The sequence below is a fragment of the Cebus imitator genome, unplaced genomic scaffold, assembly GCF_001604975.1.
Source record: "Cebus imitator isolate Cc_AM_T3 unplaced genomic scaffold, Cebus_imitator-1.0 Scaffold488, whole genome shotgun sequence".
NCBI classification, from domain to species: domain Eukaryota; kingdom Metazoa; phylum Chordata; class Mammalia; order Primates; family Cebidae; genus Cebus; species Cebus imitator.
The window spans coordinates 770829-787780 of record NW_016107803.1 but is presented as its reverse complement, the minus strand read 5'-3'; the positions used below and the strand labels follow the sequence as shown (position 1 = coordinate 787780).

Sequence of the window (16952 nt, the reverse complement as noted above, 5' to 3'; positions counted from 1 at the left end):
TCCAAAGGAAGCCTGGGTGATATCTTTCCCCCTGACCTGGGTGTCTCAGGGAACAGAGGAAGGGAAAGGAGAGGATGATACGGGTGGTAGTGTAGCTGGATTTGTATGTATGAATCATATCCATGAATTCACAAAATGCTGGACCACTGAGTTCTACTCTGTTTCTACAGATAAGATATTAAGGCCCAGCGAAGGAATATAATATACCTACACTCCAAAAAAGACAGATGGGGCCAGAAGCCACTCAGGCTTCTTGACTGGCCCCTCTACAGGTGCCCACCTAATGGCAATGTGTGATTGAGGCCACAGCCTCATCTCCAGGTGCTTCTAGGACCTACTAAACTATTAAAATGGGCTAAATTACAGATTTAATTTGAGCAATATTTGCTATGCATCTGATATAGGAAAAAGAAATTATTTAGGCAATTAGCAAGGGCAAAAGAGTCCCCAGCAGAACTTTTCTTCTAAAAAAAAAAAAAAAACAGCCCAAGCAATCATTTCTTTTCTAACCAAGAGCCTGAAAGATTGAGCTCCAAAAATAGATAAGGAAGTTGGAAGCTTGTGTGGTCGGTAGCAGGGTGGGGCAGGGAGGAGGCCTGTAGCTATATCAATTAAAAAAAGGCTACCTTGGGGCCAGGCATGTCCACCACGGAATCTTCATCTTCCCTTTTTTTGTTAGCACGTGTGCAGTAAGAAGGAAATGGGTGGCGTGGAAAAGCTCAGGCCGAGAACTCACCTGCATAATAAGATTGAGGTGGGGCTGCCAGAGATTCGTGCCCTATGTGGATGGCACAGCTAGTCCTGATCGGGTTTTCATGCCCTATGTAGAACAGACATTGCCTCCTCACTAGCTCATCCATAACCCCCTATTTCACTGTAGATTGGCAACCCATTTTTCTGGGGCTCCTCTCCATAGCAGAGAGCTATTCTCTTTCTTTTGCCTGTAAAATTTCTGCTCTTAACCTCGCTCTTTGTGTGTCTGCATCCTTGATCTCTGTGGCCGTGAGACGCTGTGAGACAGCAAACTTCAGGTGCCAGCCCAGAAAAGGAGGCCAGTTCTCATCCACCGTGTCCCCGAGCCGATGCCACGTGTTTGCTATCAGGAAAACAATGTTCCATAAACCAATGTCTCTGTGATTGAGACATCTAGCTTATCTTTATACGTTCGTCTAAAACATTTTATACATTCATCTAAGTGATTTACCGTATATGCTAAAGAAAAAACTCCACCGGGCATGAGAAATAAGATTCTGATGAAATAAGATATATTTCCCTTCTATGTGAAACTGCCTTTGGCCTTCAGAGAGAGAATCTGGAAAACTTTCCAGAGCTAGGAGGAGGACAGAGGGTAAAGGAAGGAGGACAAACGCCAGCGCAGTTCGACCTGCCTTTGCTGCACGTCTGCTCCGTGTCAAGGACTGTGCCACAGGTTTGTGTTGGTTTTCACCTTTAAGGAAGTCAAATACTGTAGGATGTAGGTGCTGTTTTCCCTGTTTTTCTACACATGGAAAACTACATTTAGAGAGGTGAAATTACTTGTTGTAGGTCTCATATTTGGGAAGCAATAAAGCTGGGATTTGAACCCAGGGCTACTTGTCACCAAATCCAGCATTACTTGAACACCTTCTAGCTGCTTCTCCTTGTGTTTTTTTGGGACAGGGTCTCATCCTGTCACCCAGGCTGGAGCGCAGTGGTGCGATCTCGGCTCACTGCAACCTCTGGCTCCCAGCCTCAAGCTATTCTCCCACCTCAGCCTCTCTGGTGGCACAAATATGTGCCACTGCACCCAGCTAATTTTTGCATTTTTTTGTAGAGATGGGGCTTTGCTTTGCTGCCCAGGCTGGCCTTGAACTCCTGAGCTCCAGTGATCCGCCCACCTTAGCCTGACACAGTAGCTCACACTGGGGTTACAGGCATGACCATTGCACAGGGCCTTGGCTGCTTCTGAATATCACACCTCACTTCCCCTGAGGACGCTGTCTCAAACCTCAGTCAAATGTCCTATGAAGACTTCCTGGGAGACACAATTCTTCCTCCAAGGCAGAATTAAGTATGTACTTTTTTGAGTTCCCACAATACTTAGTATAGGAATCACCAGACTGCAGGCTCCTCCAGGCCTAAGGTCTCACATGACTCAGAGCCAGCTTAGTGCCCAGGCACAAGGTAATTTTAAACAAAGTGGCCTAGGATCACACAAACACACTAGGCAGTGTTGTAACTGTCAGTAAATACGATGTGCTCCCTCCCTTTCGGGAAATCCTTGTCTGGTTGGAAAAACAGACATATAAACAGAGTGCTTATTATGGGGCTTACGGATAGCCAGCCCTAGTGTTGAGCACATAAGAGGTGCTATATATTATTGGTTGAATTATGATGAAATAAGATACATTTTCCTTTTATGTGAAACTGCCTTTGTGAAGATTATTTCAGTGAGAGAATTATAATATTAATAGTAAGCTAAGCTAACTCACTCCCCATCTTGCCTTTCCCTTAACTACCCCTGCACGATTGGGCCAAGCTAACTTTGGAAGACACTCAGGCTACAGTTTCAAGGATAATAGGCCTTGCCCAAAACTCAATCACTTTTGTAAAGCTAACGGGAAACCATCAGGCGGTGGGGAAGAGAACAGCCTAAGTCCTGCTAAGGCGCAGACATAAGTGATTGTCAGCCATTACTCCCAAGGTTATAAGACATGCAACTTCCCCAGTTATTCCTGCAAATAACACCACTGTTGTAGGGTGGCTTTTGAAGATAGCTTTCTCGTTTTTTTGCATGCATGTCTGATATCTATGGTTCCACCTAAACCCAATGGCTCCACCATACCGCTAACCTGTGGCCTCACCCAGAAGCAATTCATCAGCTGGAAGACAGCTTCAAACCCCTATGATTTCATCCCCATGCCAACCAATCAGCAGCAAGCACCTGTTACCTGCCCTCCCATCTCTTCCCCCAAACTGCCTTTGAAAATCCCCTAACCCATGAGCTTTGAATAAGGTGATTTGAGTATGAACATTTCACACGTGGCGTGGTCAGCCTCGTGTCTATTAAGCTCTTTCTCTACGGCAGTGCCATGGTCTCTCTTTATGCAGTGGACAGGAAGAGCTCCTCTGGCGGTTACATGTGTGCCCATTTTCCTCCTGCTTTACAATCTTCTCTATCCTTTCCATACAAGCAACTTTTGCTATTCCAATTTCATGTTTATTATTAATGGCCTTTTCTTCACATTGTGATGTGGATTTGGAATTGGAAATACTAAGTAGAGGAGAGAGACGGCAAGCTTATCACTGTCCAACACTCCCCCAGGGACTGGCAGGAAGAGAAAGGGAGGCACGAAGGGCGGAAGCAGTTACATCCACAAGATGTCTATAGATGTGGCTTTCATAGATTGAGGAATATCCGCCCCAAACTTTGAATGGATCATTTATAATACCCGAGAAACCACTCTGAATGGGAAATGTACTGTGAACCCAGAAATGAAACTAATATATGAGTCAGTCTAGGCTTTTCTCAAATGTTTTCTAAGGAGCATGGGCCAAAGAACATCACCCAAGAAAAAGCAGCATCCATGGACACTTATGTTATAAATGCTCCGTGCCCTGTTCCCCTCTGGAGATCCACAATGCTCTAAAAACTTGGGCAGTAAAGGTATCTGTTTATTTTTGTTTAACTCAGTGTTTCTCAAGGTTAGTTCATTCAGAGTTTCCCTTTTATTTATTTACTCATTTATTTTATTTTATTTCTGATGCGAAGTCTTGCTCTGTTGCCTAGGCTGGAGTGCAGTGGTACAATCTCCGCTCACTGCAACCTCTGTCTTCCAGGCTCAAGCAATTCTCCTGCCTCAGCCTCCCAAGTAACTGGGATTACATGTGCAAGCCATCATGCCCAGCTAATTTTTTTTTTTTTTGTATTTTTAGAAGAGATGGGGTGTCACCATGTCGGCAGGCTGGTCCTCAAACTCCTGACCTCAGATGATCCACCCGCCTTGACCTCTCGAAGTGCCAGGATTACAGGCATGAACCACCACGCTTGGACTTCCCTTTTATTTATTATGACTCTAACATCTCACACAATTAGTTTCAGATAACTTTACTTTGAGCTTCTTAGAGCTTCATTCATTGCATCTTACTTAGAGCAAGGACCAGTGGAGGAGGTTGTAGGAAGACATTGCTGTTGCTCAGATTGAGCTGAAAGTAAACAGCTGGGGCCGCTTAAAGGTAGCGTGCGCTTCCTGGGAAGGTGGTGAGGCTCCTGGGCCACTCGAACATCTGTGAGGGATGGTGTGTCTCAGTTACAAGGAGAGGCTGAATCATGGAGATTCTGCTATTTTAAAACTTTTGATTAAATAAACAGAATAACCCTTCCATTCTGCTGACTTGCACGTAAACCATGTAGGTATAGAGGCCACTTGTCCCAGTTTAACCTAGATGTCTCTGGTTTTAATTTGGAATGTCCTGCTTTTGAAGAATCCCTCCATCCGGAGCAAACTGGGATGGTTGATTCCAGTGAACACCCCAAAATCACAGGGAAAAGAAACAGTGCTTTTCATTATGCATGCGTATCAAGTCATTCTGAAATGGTTTCATGGGGAGGACCATGTTTTGCCTATGCAAAAGGCAGTTCTTGTACATTGCAATGCTATTGGGAACCGAATCTTCACTGGGGAATTATTCTCTGGGGATATGAATTTTCCGGAGCTTCTTTTATTAAGTACCTTTTCAGTCTCCTATTTGTGGCTACTTCATATTTCTCTATCAGAAAATGAATTTGTTACATCAAGCAATTACAGATTCCTTTCCTTTTCTCTGAGCTGCATTATTTTTCTCGTGTGGTCGTGAGACAAAATACTGCTCTTTAGTTCAATTAAGGAGTGATTTCATGAAGTTAACGTTAACTTCGAATGAACATTGTATCAATGTCTCTGTTGCTTTTGAGCCACGGGTTGTGGCTGAAATACATTTACATCTAAAATGCTAGGGGAATACTATTACATTTATTGCCGATCAATTCTGCAACTTCAGGCGAGTTATTTCTGCAAAGGATAGACGATACCAAATCGCATTATTGCAATATTGTGTGTTGCCAAGTTCTGCCACTAGGGAGCAGTATCATCTATCAGTTCACTTTGGCCCTGCGCTTTGTATAGTCTGGATGAATGGGATATTAGCTACAGAATGAGAGGGAGAGTTTGCAGAAAGCATTTTATACACTAGCCAACACAGAAAACCCTGGCAACATTACCACAGTGGAATAAACCTTGGCTTTGGTCTTGTGACTACTGGCTGATGGCCTTGAGCAAGCCACTTCCCTTGCTAAGTTTCCTTATGTAAAATGAGGGAATTGACCCAGATTAAACTCATTTCTGATTCTAATTTCTTCAGCATCTAAACTCGTCTAAAAGCAAACTAGTATAAAGGTCTTTTGATGGCATTTTGTGGAATTCTACTTTGCTTCTTTTCAATCAGCTCGTATTTCTGGATATACATGTTCACTAGCCTATGCATAATTCTCTTTTTTTTTTTCTTTTCTTGGAGGTTTATTGTATTTCTTTATAAATTCATTCTTGTATATGGTATACTTGTCACCTCAAAGGAAATTGGCTTAGAGTTTGTGCTTGGTTCACATCTACAGCAAAGAGAAAATGCAGTTTAGCTTCCTTTATTCTCAGCTTTGGTTTCTCTAGGAAAATAAGCTACACTATATTTGAAAATTATAGCTATTTATCTGAAAATAAGATGATTTCTTCTAGATCTGTGGTTAATGCTAGTGGTGCATCACACATAACTTGTATTGTAAATACTTTGCTGCCAAATAAACTTTTACCCATTTTATAGGAATGAAAAACAAAAAGTCAAGCTTGGGGAAGATAAGTTCTTGAAATCTGACAGTTTCCAGATAATGTCAGAATATGATTGCAAGAAAAATGACATAAAATGTACATTAACATAAATCTATAACTGCTCGACTTGATGAAAAATATCACCATAAAATTCTGCCATTACCAAAACAACAGATATTTTTTTTTCTATGACATTTTGTGAGAGTGAATAAATTATCTGAGAATGTGTTTCCATCAAAAATACAGAATTTTGTAATAAACACATAAATCATCCAAGCATCTTTTCAGCAAGATGCCTGATCCTAGAATGGGGGGCATTCATATTAATTTCTCCCCTTCCAGCCTCGTTCTAGATATGGTACCTTAGGGCTCTGCATGGTGATGGGGAACCATCAGTTATGGAGGTGAAGGGGAGGATGATGTAAAAAAAATAACTCGTATTGAAGAAGTCTTCTATCCCAGCCTGTCCCACCCCAAAAGCCTCAACGTCTCTGAACCTTTTGCTTTCACTGAAGTCCTCTTTGCAGTTGTGGTCTCAGCTTACACTGGAGTCTGCTTTACAAAATGCTCATATTTCTGTAGTCATGGGACTCATATATCAGCCAACAATTGCTGTAAAACAGACACAGCACTAACTTAATCCTGAAAGATATGTTTTTGTTGCTTTCCTTGAGGAACTGGTTTGTTTTTTGCAATGGGAAATTCATATCATGTAAGAAAGCTTGATTCCCTTTTTGCTTAGACTACCAGGTAGCTCAGAGGCAAGTTCACAGTTTAACCATAATAGAATTTAGTGATGTGTGTCTGAGAATCTTACATTTTATCTTCATTTTAATTATGTCCTCTATCTAGATTTTCTTCTGTTTCATTGTTCAAGCTTTATTAACTAATATCTTTGTGAACTGAAGCAAACGGTAGATAAACATACAGATAGGTAAACAGACATACTGATATGTGAAATAATGGTCAAATAAATTTTTGAAGCCAGAGAAATGAGGGTGGATGCCCATAGTGAACTATGATAAGGTGGCAATTGTGAAGTTCATTTCTCATCTGATTTCTCTCCAGGACTCATTTCTCAATGAATGCCTACAAAGCATATTATTATGACTGAGGCCATTTGTGTATCAGATGATCCTGGTCTGGTGTGTGATTCCTCTAAGCTTCCCATCCCTTTCTCTGTTAAGAAAAGCGAAAATACTTCCTCTGTGTTAATTCACCAGCTGTTCTTTAACCTGCTGGTTAAAGAAAAGGAGAAGGAGGACTCAGAAAGGTTAGGTGTCTTACTTGAGGTCACACAGCCAGGGAGTGTGCCTTCGTTTCAGCTCATCTCCATGCTCTTTCCACTGTGCTGGCGCTTCCTGCTGAGTGTCTTCCATCTGCCCTCCAGAACCTCCCTCCGCCTTCACCCTGCTCTACCCTGCTCTCTGCCTGGGACACTGACCAGTAGGGACACACAGGGACTGCCCTGTCCTCTCGTTTCTAGTTAGGTGTAGCCATTGGGAAGCCCAAGCAGGAGGTCACAGAGAGGTTGGAGAGAGAGGTCGGGCGTTTACTCCCTTGACCTCCTCCCCAAGAAGTCTACCTGGGCTGGTGGCGTCCAGTGATCACTGCTCCTCTCAAGGTGGCGTACAAGCTCCTTGTAGTTTTCAGTAACTGTCTCCTCATCCCTTTGCACCTGGGGTAGGGCCAGTCCCGCTGCTGTTAGCCGTGTTCCGGCACCATTCCTGCTTCTCCCTATACTGCACACACCTGGTAAATAGTTCCTTTGGCATACATTTCCTTAAATGATCCTAATTTGAATGTGCAGTCTATTTCCTGTTGGGACCCTTGCTGGTACACCTTCCCATTAAAGAAAAGATGGTGCTGGTAATACATTATAGAAGATAGCATTAGACACATGAAAGGTGAATTTGATATGTTTCAATTATTGGGGAAAGTAAATGTTGACACTGTCATCTTTTCCAATCAAACCTTGCTAGAGGAGATAGGGGCATGTGGGAATGGCGAGAGAAGCTATAATGGACAAAATACCATCAAAATGTCTTTGGCTTATCTTACATTTATGTTTCTAGCACTACTGAAATTGATTATTTGCTTTCAGGCTCGTACCTGTATTTTTGTCTTCAAATTGAGCTGTTTTGCCTAAAGCCTTAAAATCTGTTTTCATATTAATTAATCAACGTTTTAAAGTTAGATTTCTATCTTGTGACTTTTTGGGGCTATGCTTAGAGAGATAACATGATTTTATATTTACTGCAATCCATATGTTTCAAAACAATTCATTTCCAAAATTGCGCAACAGAGAATGTGAGTTTTTACAATCAATTTCATCATTAATAAGGTAAGGCGATAAATAGGCATAAACTGTGCGAGACTCTGTCTAAAATTAGTTTTTCCTGAAGTGTAATTCAGTAGATCACCTTGTTTAAGATCACTCATGACCACAAACAACAATGCAAGAGGTTCTCAGAAGCAAAATAAATGTTTTCATACTTACGTTTTAAAGTTTGTGTGACATGACTTTACCTTTTATGTTTTGGCTCCTGATGTCCTTGGAAATGGGTTTGTTCACCTGTACAAGACAATGTGGCACCATTATGTCTTCAGTTGTGACTATGAGACCATCTGTGGTCTTGACACTCTCTGTGGTTAGGTTCCCCAGGATAAAGCCATAAGTCCCTAAACTCTCTGGTTTTCGATGTATGGTTGGCTGTCATCAAACATGTATAAATACATGCACCTCTGCCAACGAAGGGTGCAGTGGCCTGAGTGGTGTTTGGTATAAAAGCACGTGGGGTTGGGAACCAATCCTGCCTCTATTGCTGGCCGTGTAAAAGGCATTGAGTATATTATGAACTTCAGATTTTTCATCTTTACCACCGGAAAAATGCTCATCATTCACGTCTCTGAGTTAACATGAAGATCCATCTATGGGGTCAGGTACATGAAAGCAATGAGGCGGGCAGGTCAGAGTATGGCCTTGTGAGAAGGGCTGGGTTAGGATTCCATCTCCAGCTCCTGCCGACTGAGAACATGGCAAATTACTTAGCCTTCTGAGGCTCAGTTTCCTCATCTGTGAAATGGAGGTAACAAAAGCACTGATACCTTTTTGAGGATGGGAGGACAACACAGAACACACCATGCAATGTGCCAAGAACACACTAACCACATTGAATAAATGTGTCACTATTAATATTATTAAAGACATTAGTGCACTATTAATATTATTAAAGACATGAGTGAACTATTAAGGGGTACACAATGGGAAGACGTAAGCGTGAAGAAGATGAAGATCATAAAGGGTTCCCTATGTCTTTGAAAACCTTTAAGCCCAGGTTAACATTAGGCTCTTAGTATTAGTCTTGATTGGCACCAGGTTGAGTTGGACATGGAGGGTCAGGGGCTCATTGAATGCCCTGTCACCTCTTATCCTCTGTGGAACATTGAACCACAGTATTTATGCCTGGAAAGGGCATGACCCTTCTTCTTTGGGTTATGTCTAGTCAGGGTTGAGTGCTGCTTGGATTTTTTAATTGTGGCTGTTGTCTTCTTAATTACACCATTTGCTTCCAGTTTCTCCAGGGTTACCTTAGGGCGACTGGGGTGCTGGAGGGTGTTTTCAGCGTTCTCGTTGCACCCTCATCTTTTAGTCTTTCCTGCACGCCTGCTCCACGGAGGGAGTTTCTCTCAGTGCCACGCCCCGCCCTGCATTGCTAGCCTGGTCACTCAGGCAGGAGATGTTCCCCGTTGTCTCTATCTCAGGTGGGACTTGCATGCTCGGGGTCTTAGGATGGGGCTCCACACAGTCCCAAGCAGCAGTATTACTAGAGAATTCCCAGGCCCAGGAATATTTCCTGCCCCACTCCTGGGGAGAGTTCCAATTTCTATCAAATACATATTTACTAGTGCCTACTATGTGCCTGTTTCAATGCTAGACTGTGAAGGAACAAAGAGAAATAAGAGCTTGGATTCACAGGTGCATTATAACGGATTTTTCAATTTCGGTACTATTGAGAATTGAGATTTGGGGTCAGATAATTCTTGTGCCTTGTAGGACGCTTAGCAACATCCCTGTCTTCTCCCACCAAATGTCAGTAGCTCTCAGTCATGACAACCAAAAGTGTCACCGGACTTTGTCGAAAGTCGCGGGGGTGGGGGGTGGCGCAGAAACATTCCTCCGAGTACCACTGATCACAATGCAGCATGTGCTACTGCACTGCATGGCTTCTTTCGTAAGACTCCTCCAAAGGCACTGGTGTGCTCACCTCCATCTGAGCACTTCCTAGAACATGGAAACTGCCCATCTGGGTCACTGCCTCCTCCCTTAGACTGTGGCCACCGGTTTGCCTTTCTACCCCTATTGCTAAGCACAGTGCTTGGTACACAGTACACGCTCAATAAATAGAAGGTTGGGCAGTGGTTTAGGGCAAGACGGTTGTAACCCATCTAAGGGTTCTAGATAAGAACTGGCCTATATAAAAATTATTGAAGATCAATTTCATTTTTTCTTTTTTTTTCCCTTTAAGGTAGGGTCTCACTCTGTTTCTCAGGCTGGAGTTCACTCTGTCATCCAGGCTGGGGTGCAGTGGCACGATTTCAGTTCACTGCAGCCTTGACCTCCCGGGCTCAAGCGATCCTCCCACTTCAGCCTCCCAAGAAGCTGGGACTACAGGCATGCATCACTATGCCCAGCTAACTTTTGTACTTTTTGTAGAGAGGGGGTTTCACCATGTCACCCAAGCTGGTCTTGAACTCCTGGGCTGAAGCAATCCACCTGCCTCAGCCTACCAAAACATGGGGACTGCACGTGTGAGCCACCACACCTGGCTGAAGATACATTTCACAGATAATCACAACAAAAATGTGCAGAACTAGTAAGAATCAACTCCTAGGAATGAGATTGCCACAAAAAAGATAATCCGCTTGACATACATACTTGACATTTACAACACGGGTTACAAAAGTAAAACAACCCCCGCTTTTGTTTTGTTTTGTGTGTTCTGTCACTCAGGCTGGAGTGAAGTGGCAGGATCACAGCTCACTGCAGCCTCAACCTCCCAGGCTCAGGGGATCCTCCCACCTCAGCTCCCAGAGTAGCTGGGACTGCAGGCATGCTCCACCATGCCCAGCTATTTTTTTTTTTTCCATGTTTTTAAAGAGATGAGGTGTTACTATGTTACTCAGGCTGGTTTTGATGGAGCTCCTGGGCTCGAGCAATTTGCCTGCCTCGGCCTCCCAAAATGTTGGGATTACAGGCATGAACCACTGCACCTGGCTAAAACTCCCTCTTTATCTGAATTGAGGCCAAACACTTGTTGAATTTGTGAGACAATGTCCCTCCAAAATCTTGCTCACCTTGCCCTAGCCTTTTTCCTCACATGATTTCACTTGACTTAATGAACTCAGATTGTAGTTCCACCTACAAAGTGATCTAACCAAAGGAAGAAACTTGTTTTTAACAGGAAGCTGCAAAGATGATACAGAAAGGAACAGAAAGTAAGGATAAAGGCTTAAATCCTGGCATGGTTGTTTTTTAAAAAATCAAATGAGAATTATCCTTTGTAAAAAAGTAATTCTACTCAAGGTTTACTTATGTGAAAAGGGATTGTCAGTCATTTACAGGGAAGGTTCAGCTCAACTTTTGGTTCAGTGTTCCCTCCTTCAGCCACTGGTCCAATCTCTCTGGAATTCTCATTCCCTGACAGTGTTTTATGCTCTGGTGATGAGTGTTCTGAAATGCCCTCCTCCCTCTCAGAAAGCCCCTGGGGGACTGCCCTAGATGCAGATCTTGACGATAGTAGCAAATAATAGCAGGAAAGCAGAAGGATTTTGAAGGCCAGATTGAGAAAGTCTTCTTCGCGAACAGAAGTTGAACTGGGGAAGGACTCTGTCTCTTTTCCTATTAAACAGGTATTTATTTTTAAAGCTTGAGCTCAAATGATTGAAAGTTTGTTATTTTTCATTCATTTAACCAGTATCTATTGAGAACCTCTTACAAAGGCTCCATGCTAGGTGCTGGGGCTAAAATAGCACCTGACCACATGCAGATGTCCTCTATGGACTGATTGCTTTGTGCTTCAGGCTGGAGGTCCAAAGATCCATTTATGGGATCTTACTGAAGTTCCATTTCCTTTCTTCCCTTTCCCCTTCCCCTTCCCCTTCTTTCCTTCTTTTCTCGACAGGATCTTACTCAGGCTGAAGTGCAGTGGCGCGATCTCAGCTCACTGCAGCCTCGAACTCCCAGGCTCAAGTGATCCTCCCACCTCAGGCTTTGTGCTGGAAGCATATAGAAATACTGTGTTTTCTATGTATTACTATAACAGTGATGGGATTTTATAGGTAAGACCATGAAGGCCCAGAGAGGGTAACAGGTCCAAAGGCACAGGGCTTATAAAATTGGAGCCATTAAAATGAGAGTGATGATTTTGCAAGATTGTTGTGTTTTATTTTTATATTTTTTTTAGATTGAGTCTCGCTCTGTTGCCCAGGCTGGAGTGCAGTGGTGCAATTTCGGCTTACTGCAATCTCTGCCTCCCTGTTTCAAGTGATTCTCCTGCCTCAGCCTCCTGAGTAGTTGGGACTACAGGCACCTGCCACCACTCTGGCTAATTTTTGTATTTTTAGTAGAGACAGAGTTTCACCATATTGTCCAGGGTGCTCTCAAACTACTGAACTTGTGATCCACCTGCCTCAGTGGATGGCACTTTTCAAAGTGCTGGAATTACAGGGGTGAGCCATCGCTCCTGGTGCAAGATTGTTTTAAGGATTAAATGTCATTCATTCTTTCAGTTCGATCTCTACTGATAATTTTTTTCCTTGACCTTCCTTATCCTGCATTATCATTATTTTTCAAAGCACATTTGCTTATCTATTGTTTAGTGTGTATTAATTTGTTATTGGTCTCCTACCACTAGCATATATGTTTCTTGAGAGCAGGGAACTGGTCGTTCACGGATGTGTCTTTGGAGTCTGTAATTGTGTGTGATCCTAGCAGGCGTTGATGACATAGTTCTTGAATGAATTTGTCGAGTGAATGATTGAAGTGTTTTACCATCATTGCTGTGCCTGTGTAAAAAGGAAGTGTTTGATTTTTCATCACTTGTCTTGCCCCCTCAATGTCTATCAGATATCTTCTGTGTAAACGGTCGATCTTGCTTGGTAAAATTTGTAGTTTCATTTTTCTGTCCAAATTAACAGAATCCCTCAAGTTAAACAGGCAATGTGAATATGTAATACGTGAGGAATATTTGAAAGCACTTTAATACTCACTCATAACTGTGGTGCAAACTAAAAAAACATAGTAAAATCTCTTCTTAAACAATGCAACTGAAAATATAATAGCCAGTTTTGATGATATTTCTAAGGGGGTGGACATTCTTATATAGGGTTTCTGGGAGGGTAAATGGAAATAATTTTTTAGAAAGGAAATTTTACGATATATATTAAAAGCCTTTAAAATGTCTTCACTCAGTGGTTTAGTAAAATAATTTGAAAATCCCATAATGGATTATGCTTTATCTATGAAAATGATGCTTATGAATGCTTGCTTATCACATGGGAAATTGTTTCGTAACCAGAACTTAATGTGAGTAGGAAAATAAAGCAGGTATATAAAAAACAGTTAGGCTTTCCTTGTATGACAGACATCTGCATAGAAAACAATGACAATGAAGAGCACCACAATGTTATAACCGATAACTGCAATCCCAGGGGCAATCATTTGTATTTTATGCATTTCTCTATTAAGAAAATTAAATGTTGGCTGGGTGTGATGGCTCACGCCTGTAATCCCAACACTTTAGGAGGTTGAGGAGGGTGGATCACGAGGTCAGGAGTTTAAGATCAGCCTGACCAAGATGGTGAAACCCATCTCTACCAAAAATACAAAAATTAGCCGGGTAGGATGGTGGGAGCCTGTAATCCCAGCTACTCGGGAGGCTGAGGCAGAGAATTGCTTGAACCCAGGAGGCAGAGGTTGCAGTGAGCTGGTATTGCACCACTGCACTTCAGCCTGGGTGACAGAGTGAGATTCCATCTCAAAAAAAAAAAAAAAAAAAAAAAAAAAAAAAAAAAAAAAAAAAAAAAAAAAAAAAAAAAAAAAAGAAAAAGAAAAAGAAAATGGAATGTTAGCAAATGTTTTATTAAAAATAAAATTCTATGTATTCATTTATGGCATTTGCCCTTACTAGATTTTTTTTTTGAGACACAGTCTCACTCTGTCGCTCAGGCTGGAGTGCAGTGGTGCAAAATTATCTTTCGTAGCCTTCAAGCAGCATTTTGAAATAAGCGTGGTAGGATTTTCTGTTTTTCCCTGTTTGGTAAATAAAGTTACAAGGAGGCTTAGAGAGTTTTCATGACTTACTTTTACCTCCCAGCTCATAATTCACCACGTTGGGCTGAGACTCTGGGCAAAATCTTATATTATGATCAGAAAGATTTGAATTCATGTTCTTTCTCTGGAGAATGCAATGAACATTAGATGAGATGCATGTGAATGTCCTTAGCTTGCTCTCTGGCTCACAATCTTCAACACATCTGAATTCTCCTCCCTTCTAGAGGTAGGGCCATGATGCTACCAGTCACAAGAGTCACCTCCTGTCTACCTCAATGAGCTCGACCTGCTCTTTCCCTAATGAGATCACCTGAGGGACAGGAGATGGGGCAGTTTCTGGCTGGTTAGGAAGAGCCCTACACATGTTTGGGTCACAAGGTCTAGACTTTACTCACTCTTTCCAAATTCGTCTGTGTGTTCCAGGCTTGCTGTCCAATGGGGATAGAGGTCCTGGTGTCTAACAGAAGGGGAGTGTCCATTGCACCCTTGAAATAGCGTGTATCTGTGCAAACAGAAAAATATTAAAGTCAGACCTTATGTGGACTCTGCACACTACAATTTACAAAATATCTGCACATCTACAAACTCATTGGATCATGACAACGAGCAGGGATCATGCATTGTTTGTCTTTGTGTCCCCTGATCCATCCTAACACGGAAACTGGCACATAGTGATGCTCAATGAATGCCTATTGAATGAATGAACAAAAAAAGCCATCATCATTTACAAGATGATTTTCTCCAGATACACTTCAATAGATTTATTTTAGTGGTTCAGGCCCTGAGAAATTGTGAATGCTTCCCCTTTTCTCTTACAATAGGGTGTTTTATCTCAAAGAACTTGCTGAAGCTGCCCTATGTGCTACAGTTAGAGACAGAGGCAGGTGTGAAATTAGGTCCTCTTTATTCTTAACAATTGCAGCTTTACTGTCATGCCCTGCTGATGCTCGTAGGCTGGCTGGCTGCAAAATGAATTAACCAAGTTAAAAAGTCTTTTTATTTATTTATTTTTAAAATTCTACTGCCTTCTATGCAGACCTCATCTTCACATTTCCCACGCTGCCGCATCCCTGCCTGCCCACCCTCTGTTATGCTCATCAGTTGTTCCTAGGGCTCAAGTAGAGCATCACGATAACAGTGGCTGAGAGTTACAAATCTCTGGCTTGGTACCAGGTCCTCTGGTGAGATCTCAACATGCATCATTCATCTAGTCTTCAAAAGAGCTCTTTAGGGCAAATTCTTTTATTATGAATCCTATTTTCAGATAGAGAAAGTGAATTTGAGAGATTTTCTCAAGGTCACACAGCTAGTAAGTCATGGGGGCAGATGTCAACCTAGGGTTGCTTAATTCAGAAATCACATCTTTAAATAGTATGCAATATGGCAGCAGGTACATGCATCTTCATATTTTAGGCAGACCCCCAAACGTTACCTGCATATTCAGATTCCTTTATAGGGCGGGCTGGTAAAATTTTAATCGACTGCCACGTCTCTTCCATCTGAAGCTCAGGGTCTTCATAGTCATCATTACTGCGGCTTTTTGCTCCATCCAGGACTGCAGGAAAGTTTCTTTCCTAAGCAGGTGGTAACATTCCAGTGAGTCAAAGGAAGGTACAATGTTGACAAAGAAAGACTACAGTGCTGGGCTGCAGGAGTGGGACAGATTTTCTTAGCTGCAAGTTAAATATTTAAAACTCTAGCGTCTGAGGTCTTAAATGGAAGTTTAATTCTTGTGCTAGTGAGAAATCTAAAGAGATCTCCCAATAGTTCCATCTCTGATTACTTAGTCAATACTAATCTAGGTACTGCTGTGAAGGGACAATGCAGATGTAATGGAGATCGCTGATCAGCTGACTTTAAAATAGGGGGATTATCCTGGATTACCTGGGTGGGCCCGATGTGATCACACGAGCCCTTAGAAGCAGAAGGAGGATGTATTTGCAAATAAGATAATCTTATGTTTAAAGAATTCACTAAAAAATTATTAGAACTAATAAACGATTCCTCAAGGTGTCAGGATACATGATTACTATACCAAATTCAGTTGTATTCCTATATACTAGTAATGAAAATTCATATTTCTATAAATTAGTGATGACAAATTGAAAATAGAAAGAAAATGGGCTAGGTGCAGCGGCTCATGCTTATAATCCCAGCGCTTTGGGAGGCCGAGGTAGGGGGATTGCTTGAGGCTAGGAGTTTGAGAACAGCCTGGGCAGCAGAGGGAGCTCTCATCTGTACAAAAATGTTTTAAAAAGGAAAATGATTATATTAGCAATAGCGTGAAGGAGAATAAAATATATAGAAATAAATTTAACAAAAGAAGTGTAAAACTTGTACACCGAAAACTGCAAAACACTGTTGATAGTAATTTAAGAAGACCTAAATAATGGAAAGACAACCAGTGATCATGGATTGGGAGACTTAACATTGTTCAGATAGAAATACTTTGAAAATTGATACGCTGATTTTTTTTGTTGTTGTTGCAAAAGTGGAAAAGATAATCCTAAAATTCTTATGAAAATAAGAAGAACCAAGAATAGCCAAAACAATCTTGGGCAAAAAAAAGATAAAGTTGGAGGACACTTATTTCAAAAGTTGCTCCATAGATGCAGTAATCAAGACAGTGTGGTATTGGTGGTAAGACAGACATGTAGATGATTGGAATATAATTGAGAGTCCAGAACCAAACCTTCACACTGAGGGTTAATTGATTTTTAAGTGTGTGCTAAGACAATTCACTGGGCGGGAAGAATAGTCTTTTTTTTTTTTTTTTTTTT

General features: G+C 41.8%; 1 protein-coding gene across 1 annotated transcript in view; it reads right to left on the bottom strand.

Moving 5' to 3' along the window:
- CLNK (cytokine dependent hematopoietic cell linker) overlaps positions 1-16952 on the bottom strand; it is a 199158-nt gene that overhangs the window by 63989 nt on the left and 118217 nt on the right. The window contains exons 6-8 of the mRNA XM_017513218.2: positions 15605-15746; positions 14568-14674; positions 8367-8412 (exon numbers count right to left, since the gene is read on the bottom strand). Of these exons, the coding sequence (XP_017368707.1) occupies positions 8367-8412; positions 14568-14674; positions 15605-15746 (295 nt within the window). The remainder of the gene's footprint in view (positions 1-8366; positions 8413-14567; positions 14675-15604; positions 15747-16952) is intronic.